This window comes from Odontesthes bonariensis, chromosome 16, assembly GCF_027942865.1.
Source record: "Odontesthes bonariensis isolate fOdoBon6 chromosome 16, fOdoBon6.hap1, whole genome shotgun sequence".
Lineage (NCBI taxonomy): Eukaryota > Metazoa > Chordata > Actinopteri > Atheriniformes > Atherinopsidae > Odontesthes > Odontesthes bonariensis.
Genome location: NC_134521.1, coordinates 16,121,961 through 16,135,426, shown reverse-complemented (window position 1 = coordinate 16,135,426; position 13,466 = coordinate 16,121,961). Strand labels below are relative to the sequence as shown.

Sequence of the window (13,466 nt, the reverse complement as noted above, 5' to 3'; positions counted from 1 at the left end):
TTGTCGGGTGTATCAGAGATGGACAAGAACCGTACAGAGAGCTGGTGGACCGCTTTGTGGCATGGTGTGGGAACAATCATCTCATCTTGAATGTTAACAAAACAAAGGAGATGATTGTAGATTTCAGGAGAAACAGGGTCAGATCAAACCCTGTTTCCATCATGGGAGAAGAAGTGGAGGTGGTTGAGGAATATAAATACCTTGGTGTTCATGTGGACAACAGACTGGACTGGAGACACAACAGTGAAGTCATCTACAAGAAAGGACAGAGCAGACTGTACTTCTTGAGGAAGCTAAGGTCCTTCAAGGTTTGCAACAAGATGTTGCAGATATTCTACAAGTCTGTTGTGGAGAGCGTCATTTCCTCTTGCGTCATCTGTTGGGGCAGCAGCATCAGAACCAGGGACCTAAAAAGACTCAACAACCTGATAAAGAAGGCTGGTTCTGTTCTGGGGACGACTGTGGAACCTCTGGAGACAATAATGCAAAGAAGGATTTGCATAAAATCAAGAGAATTATGGACAACCCTGAACATCCTCTCCATGAGACTGTTATCGGAAAACAGAGTCTCTTCAGTCAAAGGCTTCTTCAGTTTGGATGCAAAACGGACCGCTACAGGAAATCATTCCTGCCCACAGCCATCAGCATCTATAATAACTCCTTGATTTAATTGAGCTACATCAACATTTAATTTCCCTCTGGGATAAATAAAGTATTTTTGAATTTGAATTGAATTGAATTGAATAAGGCGCAGCCTCCTGACTGTAAATGCTCTCAATTAGCTGACATTTACTTGGTTTTGAGTATGCTTACCTTATTGGCTGTGTACTAGGTCCTCTCTGAATGCATTAAATTAAAAAAACGGCAGGTTTGGTTGATAAAGACAACTTGATAAGGCTTCCTGAAAGAATGTGGCTTGTTTTTGTAAACAATTTTTTTTTACTTAAAGCAATGTGAGAATTTCCATCGTTGTTACAATGATAAAACTATGGTTTTGGTTATATGAAACAGTCATGGTTAAGAGGCATCACTATGGGAGTCTCCCATGTTAGGGGTCATGGTTTTGTGGACCCATCCACCCACCTGAACCTACTTCCTTCACCCTGGTTCAGTAGCTCTCTGCTTAACTTCCTGACATGCATATTAATTGTGCCTTTTGCCTCGGTAGTTGGAACTCAGAGCTTGGAATGATCGCAATTTAAAAAAAGATTACTCATTGACTATTCTAGCTAATATTAGTAATGCAAGTTGATTATGAGATATTATGTGTTTTTCACATATAAAACACCACAGGAATATATTCACAGACTGAGTTTGGACAGTTTGTGACTGATTTATTGAGACACAGACTGACAGACGTGCTAATAAACAGTTTATCTTTGCAGCTATCACCATTTTTCTACACTATTTTTTTTATGCACAGCGTAACCATGTTGGATTTTTTTAGGTAAGGGTTGTTGAAGTCTATGTCTATGTCTATGTTCTATGTCTTTGCAAGTCAAAAATTCAACTTCTGGAGACGTTTTAGTTGATTTTTCCTAATTGGGATCTCTGAAATTCCTACTTCTGAGTTCAAATGGAGCGCACCCTAACAAATATCCATGGCCACGGTCATATTAATGAGAATATGCATGAAACGACACTACACTTACTTTGGCAGTGCTGCTTCTCTTAATGATTATTTTCAATAACTATTAAATTACATGTCGATCTATGTTTATGTCCGAGTACAGACCCCTCCGGTAGTCTTATTTATTTATTTATTTATTTATTACAGGCACAAAGGAATCAACTGAACATTGGATTTCAACATGAGCGATTGCTTCTTTTTTTCTACATTCCAGGTTGTTTTAGAAAAAAAAACATTGCACTGTTCCTGTAATTCTTTATTCTCCAAGCCCGAAGACTAAAGTCCCCCAACATTAACAACTCTGTGTGGGCCAAATTAAGTGTCCGAAATCTTAGTTAAGTTTAACTTAGTTGAAGCCGAGCCGTGTTCTTTCTTTCTATCTAACCAAGTCACTTGTGTGCCCAATTGTACAAGAAGCAACGTTTTGTTTTGTTTTTTCCAACAGTGATTCATCTGCTCTATGAATCATGAGATTACAGTTAAAAATAAGAAAATAAAAACTTTTCTCCTGCGACATTTTAAAGCATGACATCTTTAGATGCTCCAATCCTTCCAATTTCCATTTAAATCTTTGAAAACTAGCAAATGTTCATATATTCACCCCGTTGAGTTATCACTAAAATCAATCATATTTAGACCTGGATCAGTGACCTCTGAAGGATATCATCTTAGGTTTATGAATCCTCGTCTATGCTGGTTTCTTGACGTCTATTTGATATCAAGGTGACCAGGACGTTCTATACGGCACCTAGGGGTGGGCGATATGTATCGTTTGCGAAATTATCGTGAATGTTGTTTTGACGATGAGTAATTTTGCAATATCGAGATATAGGCAAAAAAAAAATATTCATATATTTTTTTTTTTTCAATCGCCAAAAAGTGCGGCGCCAGTGGTCCTCTGCCCTTACCACAGCGCCACGCCACGCCCTGCTTTGAACGCTCTAATTTTTTCAAAGTAAACGCTTCGGACCCCGCGGGACACTCAGCTAAGAGCATCAAGGGGGCGCCGAGAGGCAGGGGCTGGGACAGACGGCAGCTCGCCTCGCGGCGGACCGTCAGCTCGATCCCGAGATCCAACTACGAGCTTTTTAACTGCAGCAACTTTAAGATACGCTATTGGAGCTGGAATTACCGCGGCTGCTGGCACCAGACTTGCCCTTCAATTGATCCCCGTTAAAGGATTTAAAGTGTCCTGTATTGTTATTTTTCGTCACTACTTCCCCGAGTCGGTAGTGGGAGGGAGAAGTAGCCTGAGAAACGGCTCGAGGTTATCAGTCACCAAAGCGGCCGGGGCACCCCGAGAGGCACCCCGCATGGGTTTTGGGTCTAATAAATGCACGCATCCCCGAAGGTCAGCGCTCGTTTTGCATGTATTAGCTCTAGAATTTCCACAGTTATCCAAGTAACGGTAGAGCGATCAAAGGAACCATAACTGATTTAATGAGCCATTCGCAGTTTCACTGTAGCCTACTGGCCGTGTGTGCTCAGACTTGCATGCTTGTGTTCATTTTATTGTGATCTTAACGCAAGTTTTAATTTTTTTTTTTAAAATATCGTCAAAATATCTTTATCGTGAAAATCCTAAAAAATATCGATATTTTTTTTTGCCCATATCGCCCACCCCTAACGGCACTGTGGTTACCTTCAAACGCTGTACTGTGTCTGATCTGAAACACTGCAGGCATGTGGCCACAGTGTGCACTATTCATCAATACAGTGTTCCACATCAGAAGTTCACAGCTTGTCAGTAGCACCATATGAGCTTTTGCCTTCCATCTTACAACACAGAAAACCCTTTTTTTTCTCTCTTTTTATGGAAATCCAAAACAGTTTTAAAATCATTTTAAAACCAGCAGTGTAGATTTTCTACATCACTTGTTGTTAGTCAAAGAACAATCAAAATTGATTGTGTTTGAACCTGACGTGTTGAGTAAGGTGCTGTGACTGAGTATGAAAGAACGGTAAAAGAAAGTCACTGCTGCTTAAAAGGCAAACATGCTTTCAGCACACAGCCTTGCCCACTGATCTCCTTCTAAGTCTTCAGCTTTTTTTTAAATTAAAAACAGCAGGTCTAGCTGGTCATACATTTGATTTGGGTAAAGCAGGTAGCATTCAGCCTTCAGCTTAACATGTACCAATCCTGCTTTTTGCACTTTGTCAAGGCCCTCTGAGGAAGTAATTCAAAACATAAAAAAACAGTAGAACCGTTCTATATGAAGAGCCAGATGATGACAAATTCTTTGAATAAAGGATTTGATTTTAATAATTTCAACCTTGGATATCTCTGTGCTGATGGCACACAGTCAAATGATGGGGAGACTAAATGAAGGCAGGTTAAGGGTGGTTTACTGATGGAAACAAAATGGATTCATTTGTTCATGTCCACAGTCCTACAGCCCATCCTCCCCTCTTACTGTAATTGTCTCTGCTGAAGCTTCTTTTCATGGAATTGCAGTTGAAAGAAAGCATTAAAAATCACTCAATACTCCAAATTGAGTACTCTCAATTGTTTCCCTGTGTTTGTTTTCAGCAATTATATGAGCTTGAAATATTTAAATGTGCCTTTTTCTCTGTGCAGTTTCTTGTTAATGGACTCTGGTTGCCACTAAGATATGGAGCCAGTGGTAGGAAAAAAGTGATTGTACAATCCTGCAATAAAAACCATTCCACTTTCAAGTTTTCTCAAGTGGATGAATCTGAATATTAAAGAAAGCAAAATTGCAGACATTGCTGTGGAAAAACATTTCCATAAAGACAATCTCATTTCAGATGTACAAGCCCATGTTGGCTACCTTAGAGAATTCTGCATGCAGTTTGACAACAAAAGAAATCTAGAAAGAATTTCCAAAAGGAAATTGTAGAATAGGTAGAAGATTTGCAAAGCAACAAATGTGACTGGTAGCCGGCAGGGATATATAATCCCTCCAGCGTGTTCTGGGTCTGCCCCGGGGCCGCCCCCCAGTTGGACACGTTCCAGGAGGCATGCATGCGTGAACCACCTCAGCTGACTCCTGTCAATGCGGGGAAGCAGCAGCTCTACTCCAAGCTCGGCACGGATGCTTTAGCTCCTCACTCTGTCTACAAGGCTGAACCCAGCCGTCCTCTGAAGTAAACTCATTTCACCGGTCACTACCTGGACCATGTGATCATAGGTGAGGTTTGGCACGAAGTTGGACTAGTAAATTGAAAGCTTTGCCTTTCAAGTCAGCTCCCTCTTCACAACAACAGATCGCCGCAGCGCCTTTGTTACAGCTGACAGAACCCCAGCTGTTCTCTCCATCGCTCATTCCAACTTGCCATCTCTTATGAACAAGATCCCGAGATACTTGAACTCCCCTGCTTGGGGAAGACACTTACTGTATATCAGAACCGGAGGGAGCACTCCACCCTTTTCTGATCATGGCCTTTGATTTGGAGAGGCTGACTTTCATGCTGGCCACTTGACACTCATCTGTGTTCAAGGTCGTGGCTTAAGGAAGCCAATAGAACTACATCGTCCACAAAAAGCAGGGATGCATCCCTGAGGCTCCCAAACCAGAGACCCTCCACTCCCCAACTACGACTTAAGATCTTGTCCATGAAAATCACAAACAGGATCGGTGACGAGGGGCAGCCACTGTTCCACATCCTGGGTGAAAACCAGATTCAATAATCAGTCAGAGCCTTCCTTCCAAAAACAAACGATTGTGGGTCTTAACAATAGTGCAGATCCAATACGAAACGCTTTGATTTTATATGTCAGAATTGAATTATTACATAAGAATACAATAACAACAGAAATGTTTTTTAATGACTGGATAGTGTATTGGATCCTAGCTTGTGGAAATTTCTCCTACCTTCCAAGTATTAAAATCTGGAAGATGATCATACGAGACATACCTTGTATGAGCTTTACTCCGGCCGTAGGGTAGTCACGATATAGCCCAGCTGTTTTACGCAGAGGTGGAAAAAGTGGTTAGTTTCATCTCAGACATTTACCTAGAGATGGATGGAAGCTGTGGAAATGAAAAGGTTTGGGAGATGAAGTATTAATCCTAATAAAAATCCTTCATGATGGAAATGTGTGCTTCTGTAAACAAATAAAAGTCGCAGTGCAGCTAAATTTAATAACCAGACCAGTGCTTCTCCTCTGCCTCCCACCTCTGCAAGGGTATTGCTCACACATGCAGCGGGGCTGAATGGTGCTGCAGTGGAGAGAACCAGTTTCAGGAGACACATAATCACTAGTTGTAAAGAAAATTAGCAAAATATGACAGTTCCACTTTGTTTTCCTAAAATGACTCATGATTCAGACAATGCGTTTCCTCTTGCTGCTGGCAGTTAAAAACGTTTCTTCCTGCAGTCGAAATTTATATCATTTGAATAACAACTGTTTGGAAAATGCAAATAGAATTGGGACAAATTTTGGCGTGTGTGATTGAGGCAATTGTGGTTCTAAAACACGAGAATCACTTTACAGTATCACATTTGTGTGAAGTTATTATACCTGTATTAATTCCTGAACTCACACTCGGAACAGGATGCAGGATGTGGTCTCGATGTGATTAAGAGACAGATAAACACAATTATTGTGCCTCTGTGAGACGAATGGTTAATGCGTATTGGAAAGCCTGTTGTGGGGGTTTCTAAAGCAGTTCTAAGAGACAGAATTTACCATTACACAACACTGTACCAGTTCGGTTCTACTGGAAAAAGCAATAAATGCCATCGATCAGGACCCAAGTGGTGAACTAGATTGGCATTGCCCTTGCTTAAAGCCGTGCCACTAGTACAACTTTATAATTTGATACTGAGTTGTTTGTATTGAACCTTGGTTGTCCAAATGCATGCCTGTGACACACCTGGTCAAAGTGGAACACAGTCATTTTTAAATATGAAGCAATCCCTTCATGACACACTTCAAGAATAGCATAACATGGCCCATTTACTGAACATCTCAGAAGAGACCTCGTCCTTGGCTCCTTTGTCTCTCTTCTCACTGTATCTTTTCTAGATGCAAATACAGATTCAGTTGGCTCCTCTGAGATTAAAACACTATAGATTCCTGCTGGAACATAGATGAATACTGTTTTACTATGGGGGTTTTTCTTCAATTTATAGAACAAAGCCCGAACCAAATATACTGGATAGATTTTATCATCCCTGTCTGATGCAATCCTACTCTGACTTGATTTCATTAGAGATAAAAGGATGAAAGCGCACCAAACTAATCGCACTAAATGTTTGGATATATGCACATGTATTATGCCATATGTAATACATTCAGTTTTTATGATGAGTAAATGTATGTGTCAGTCTGCCCTGATGAGTATCACTGAGTTGCAGTGAGCCATGACCAAACGCATACGGCATAATTAGCTTTGCAATGAACGGGTTGGGTTTTATTATTTCTGACATTTATTTGAATTAATGAGCATCTGTCTTCTGCAGGTAGGTTGACCCACCACGCCAGCCTCAAACACAGAGATGACATTTTCTATTTCTATCAGACTGCTTGATTTAAGTCCAGCGACTGGTTTACTTTGGTGTTTTAATCACGTTTAGCTATAAATGCCCAGCAACATTAAAGATGTGTAATAATGCATATGTTTTTCATCATTACTCTCTATAACAATAAAAGCTCATCTGTCTCGATCATATACTGGCTAAAAGACAGTGAACATTTTAGTGAGTGAACAAAACCTAAAAAATTAACCAAAAAGTGAAGATGTACTGCTAGTTCAGCTCCTCTTCTGGTGTCCCAAAGAGCTCACAGCCTCGTTTTGTTTTTCTTTCCAGTTGTGGGGAGACGGTGAACATCAGCATCATAGGCTGGCTCAGGTCACGTTTATGCTGGTAGGTGCTCCCTGCTACTCTCGCCACCACCTGCTCCTGCACCACCTCCAGCCCCCCAGCTGCCATGGCTATGAGTAGTGACCCTGGCTGTGAGAGGCTGGACCCTGACTCTGCCATACAGACAAATAGTCTTACAGACATCATGGCAGCCATGATGACAAAAGACTCTGACGGCTCGGCCGCTAATGGCGTTAAGAACGGCAAGGCTCAGCGGGAGGAGACTCAAGCCAAGAGGACTCAACTATCGCGGCCTCACCTGACTGGGAGGAAGCTGTCGCTTCAGGAGAGGGGCACTTACGTGTCATCGGGCTCTGGAGCAGGCTGCACACACACTTCACCTCGTGTGGTTCGCAGGCCCACAGTTGAGTCCAAAAGGGTGTCCATATCAGACTCTCAGGTGAGGCTGTCAGTTGGTGATAGTTCAGTTATTGTAAATGTCTACTTAAGTAATGAGAGGTTTCTTTCACAGCAGAAGCATTAACAATGCTGTAAAAACAGAACAGAAAAGCATGCTCTTACAGTAGATCTGTCTGTCTGTTATGTATAATCCTGTAATTGGAACACTTGAAACATGAATCTCTGCATTCGTTGTGTGAGTGAGACACAAACTGGCAGAGAGCGGCTTTTCTTTAGGTCATTCACATATCTTAGTCATGAATCTGTTTTAGAGCTTGTCTTGATGTAAGCAGTCTTGCCTCTTTGTTAATGCCTGTAGCATCTTATGGGTTCCTTTTGTATACTATATAATTATTGAAGGGGTCACTGTTATTTCTATAAATACCCCTGAATCCATTTACATCCTGATTAACACATTTTTGAGTTTTAACACCGATGGAATAGGACACAGCTGGACGCTGCTACACCATAGAAATGAACTAAGAACTAATCTGCGTGATGATCTACTGGATTAGCTGAGCAATCTTGCTTTGCTGCACCAAGGAACCAGGATGTCAGCCTTTGTTGTCAATTTAAGTGGGCGGCAGACAGCAGTGTGACAAGAAAATGATGCCACACCATAACAGGCTGGCTTATTTCCAGGCCATCCTGCTCGACAGTGGCAGGACTCTCAAGTTTCATCAAAGTTCATCCACAAAGCTGCTCAACATTTGCCACAAGGGCCCACTTACCCTCCCATTTATTTGTGCTGCTTAAAAAATACTTACTAATACAAAAAATAAAAATAATACAGACAAATATAGCCAAATTAAATAAATTATACAACCAGCACCAAAGCTGTCTATTGTATGCATGTGCCCATCATACTACACTTCAGGATCATCTTTTTGTGCACTGTCTTGTCAAATCATGTGTTATGTCATTTCTGCTCCCTCAAGTGAGAGTAGAATTTCCTTATTCTATTAGGACTCCTTGGTCAGCAACTGTGGTAAATGTACGATGTGGTGTGTCTCTCACTGTCAATGTTTAGAGCACTGCAGTTGTCACTTTACTGGAGCATCAGTTATCATTCACTGTTTCATACAATGTCTACGGCCCTCAAAATCACTGTTAGTGTCATAAAATGTAACTAAATCTCAATCACTAGGCAGCCTTGATTCTTCTTCCTCGCATAATGGTCTGGGTGCTGACTCATTGTATAATTTTAGCGTAAAAATATGGTAATGGTATTAAACAAAGGCAAAGGCCAACGCTAGCTTTTACAGTGCTAACTGTAGTATATATCTTAGCATCACAATACATAGATGTCTTTTGACACACAATTTATGTGGTTATTGTTTTTTTTTTTTAAATGTTTAAACAAACGATATTACAAAATGTCCTTTTAATGAATTGATGTGACATTTTGCATTCTTGATGAGGAAAGGTTTTAGCATCCTAGCTGCCATATGCTAATTATGAAGCTAAAGCAATGAGTAAAATCAAAAATCCACCAGGCAAGACCATGAAAAACTGTATCACTTATGCAAAAGTGTTCATTTAAAGCTTTATTCATAACCATTATAATGATCATTATTTTATCATACAGAAAACATGTATTTCCAAACATGGGGTATTAATATGTTTCATGCAAACTTAGTAACAATTTCATGCTAACATGAAATATATTAACAGTATCATCTGGCAGTGTATGACCCCTGAATCTCAATTTTCCACTTGCCTTTCCAATCCAGAGTGAACATTAAGAATTCATGAGATCTGCCTGGATGCAGAGCTTCTATAAATTTAACAGACTGCTGCCACAGATGTGCAGACCTGTCATTGCGTCAGTTCCTTTCTTATGCTGAGCCATAAAATGGACTTGTTGGTTATATTTCACTTCTGGGTCTACAGTATGACACAGTAAAGCAGGGGGGAGCAACAGTTACTATATCAGTCATCTACATGCAACTACGAGGAAAACTGTTTCTACATTCTCGTTCCCAGCATTTATTGCTGTTTTTTTTTTTACACATGAAAGACACATCATTTTCTCCCACCGTGGGAACTGGGTTCAGTATTTTAAACAATAAATTTTGTGTTTGGTGGATTAAAGTAAGGATTAAGATAATCCAGGGAAATGGGGGATTTTATCAGTGCAAGAGGAACAGATCAATTATAATGTGTTAAATATGTGTATGGGTATGCAAGAACAATACAGAGTAGAAACGAAACGAGAGCGCTGAGTCACTTAAAGCTGTAGATGCCGTAGTTACAATCAGCGCTGAAAGATGCCACAACAAAGGGAAATACAGCCTCTGACCACCTAACATGAATAATCTACTGTTAGCAACACATACAAACTAAATGTCAACCAACAGCTCATTGAACATTTTCAGATTGGCTAAACCAGCAGTTCTCTGAGGACTCTGAGCTTAAGGCTGCGGCTACACGGAAACGTTTTTCACTGTAAACGATACTTTTTCTTATCGTTTCGCTGTCGCGGCCACACGGAGCCGGCGTTCCCACTACCCCAAAACGATAGTTTTTGAAAACGGGTTCCAGAGTGGGAAAGTTTGAAAACGGCCTCGTTTCGTTTCCATTGTTACAGCTAAAACGTTTTTGCGTCAGTCACACGTTGACGCTGTGAGCCAATTTTAACACTTCTCTATTGTCTCACAGCGTGGCGTGACATAGTGGCGTGTGTACTGCATCGTTTCATCGTTTTCGTCTGGACAGCAGCGCGTTTCCGTGTGGTCGCAAGAATTTTCGTACCCGTTTTCAAAAAAAACCTTGTTTCGTTTTCGTGTAGCCGTAGCCTAAGTGTCTCCACAGTCTGAAACATTTTTAGAGGCTTTTCCTCCAAAAATGGATTAACATAAATTACTTCATTCTTATGCATGACTAACTGTATGTTAAAACCAGCACCAGAGGGATTTTGACTAACATTTGTGCATCTGCCAGTCATGCTGGACCATAAAAAACTGAAGATAAACTATTTTCTGGTGCCGTAATCTGGTTTTGCTTCAGCTGTCATACCATTTTATCAAATTTGATCTTCAACTGACAGGAGGTGGAAATGATTTTACATTTCAGAGTTTGTCTTTTTGTCACATACTTCGTGATGCTTTTATTGGGGCATTCTGTATCGTAATTTATGGGTATTGATTTTTTTATTTTTAATGGCACAGTGTCAGTGATGTATTAGTTATGCATAGATTGATCAGTGGTTTAGTAATGGATCGGAGAAGAGGAGAGCTTGGTTCAGATCTGATGCAAGGCAGGACAAAGTGAGCTGGGAGGGGAAAGAGAAGATGAAAGACTGGTGTATATGAGAGAAAAATATCCCTCTTAAGATTTACTCTGGCCTGGTTGATCTATGTAGTTTGATTGATATATGCAAAGTGTACATGAATAGCAAATGTTTTTTACGCTTTCTACAGACCTTCTTTTTTTTTTTTCACTGGAGGTCCTCTCATACAATCTCTCCTACTCCTCTTTTCTTTGGATTCTCCTCATTTTTCTTTCTCCTTTCTCCCTTTTCACCCTATATCTTTGTTCTTTTCTAAATTTCACTTAACTTCCAAAGCCCACATCTTCTATTCTCTTTGACACCCTTTGTTCTAATCTCTGCCCACATTGCTCAGCATCCTCATAGCCTACAGTATAAAACTCCCATGGACTCGCATCTTCTGTAGCGCCAACAGCCATATCGAGCGCAAGCTAGATAACCGTGTGTTATATAACTGTCTATATTTTTCCTTTTTTATAAAATACCTTGCCTAGTGGTGTCTTGTCCAAAACATGAGTCAATGCTGTGCGTTGAGTCCTGCCATGTTTTTACTGTACATCTGTGCTCTGCTACCATCTCAGATCCCGCAAACGCATTCCAGTATGAAGCCTCAGGCGCTGGTCTGGCTCATAAGAAATTACCACCCTAAGCTGAAGAGAGGGCCATTTTTAATCCCTTTCTCTCTACAGTTCTATCTTCTCCATCCCCCTGCTCACTTTCTTTTCATTATTTTACGTTTATGCGCCTCAATTCTCAGGCCTGCCCCTTTCATAAAATGCTTCACACCATCAAACTCTCACCTTCCCTTTCGTCTGCTCCCTCCTCGTCCTCTTCCTCCTCATCTCTGTCCTGCTGCGGTCTGCTCTCCACTGCCATGCCCCTGGCTGACTCTGTTCTGTAGCGGTGGTTGCTATGGAGCTGCAAATCAGCCATTTAAGCAGTGGCACTAATGGATGTGCCGACAGTAAACAGAAACTACAGACTGCATCGTTACCTACATCTTGGCAATGAATTACTCTCAGTTCAAATGGAAGCACCCGCACACATAAAGAATTTCCTGTTCCAAAGTCAGTCCTGTTTCTCTTTGCTTTAGGTGTTGAAAACGTTAACACTGCTGATGATCATATGATGATGATAAAATCCCCTTCTTTTCTCCTCCTACACGCAGAATTGTATCCAGTTGAACCAGTACAAACTGAAGAGTGAGATTGGAAAGGTGAGTTTAACTAACCCCTCACTTTCACCTCTGCTAAACAGGCACCAAAAGCTTTCTTGGCTTGATATAACCTTTAGTAGCACAAAAAAGATTAACTCATGGAGAATGCTTGCCCAGTGGATATACAGGAAAATGAACCCTTTTGGTGGCTACACTTTAAGCCCATTTAGGGCAAAGGTTTTTTCTGAGTCAGAGTTAAAACAAGAAGTGAGCCCTCTATTTGAGATCTTGTGGTCTTCAATTTTTAGACTTAAGATTTTTGAGTTTGTATTATGTGTACATTAGTCTCTACAGACAGCAGGTTAACACTGTAATTCACCAAACAAGATACAGCTGATACAGGAACAATAAATGCTGTTTTGTTTTTTTTGTTTTTTTTCTTTCTGACCACAGACTGTATCTAAAAAATATGAAAATAACCTTTTGTTTCAAATATAAAGCCAGTGTGGAATTGCTTTAAACCTGCATTCTAATCACAAGCGAGCAATGACTCCTTTTGTTGGAAAAACAAGTGAGTTATATAGAGTTACTGTTGTTCATATGGAAGTTTGAGTCTTATTCTTAAGTCCTGTTTAACCTCATCATGTCACTTTTGCAAATTAAGGTTGCATTTATGTAAACTAGACAATAAAGCAGGGCATGCATTCAGGCAGGGATATGTTGTGACTGATGAATTATAAATTTCTACTACCCCAATAGGAGTGTGTATAGTTTCTGAGGTTCTTGGTCAGATCCACGTCTCGCTCATGTCAAAGACTATTTACAACCAAGACACCCCACTGAAAAGTTCTTTCCTGAGTCTGTTTCACTTGGTTCCCCCCAACTGATGTGCCCCTTTGTGAGATCAGCAGCAGGTCCTGGATCTATTAATTTCAATGGGTAATGTGAACATGAACACAGATTCTCTCTAATGGAAATACTTGTTTTAATCTATCCACAACCCTTTGAACATTCTGAGGCCAAATAAATGTTTACATTAACAAATCAGGCAAAAAAATAACATTTTTGTCATATTTTAGAGCTGCCTGCGCTAATTTCTCTGAAAATTGTCAACACAACTATCTCATAGCAAGTTAAGAGCTAAATGTACAACCCAAATCATCATTTGCATAACTCTG

At 40.5% G+C, this 13,466-nt stretch overlaps 1 protein-coding gene across 2 annotated transcripts in view; it reads left to right on the top strand.

The window, feature by feature from the left end:
• Positions 1-13,466, top strand: part of camkk1a (calcium/calmodulin-dependent protein kinase kinase 1, alpha a) — a 68,681-nt gene that overhangs the window by 21,799 nt on the left and 33,416 nt on the right. For both annotated transcript variants that reach the window (XM_075486436.1, XM_075486435.1), the window contains exons 2-3: positions 7,409-7,862; positions 12,301-12,348. In XM_075486436.1, coding sequence (XP_075342551.1) covers positions 7,530-7,862; positions 12,301-12,348 — 381 coding nt within the window. In that variant the 5' untranslated portion in view covers positions 7,409-7,529. The remainder of the gene's footprint in view (positions 1-7,408; positions 7,863-12,300; positions 12,349-13,466) is intronic.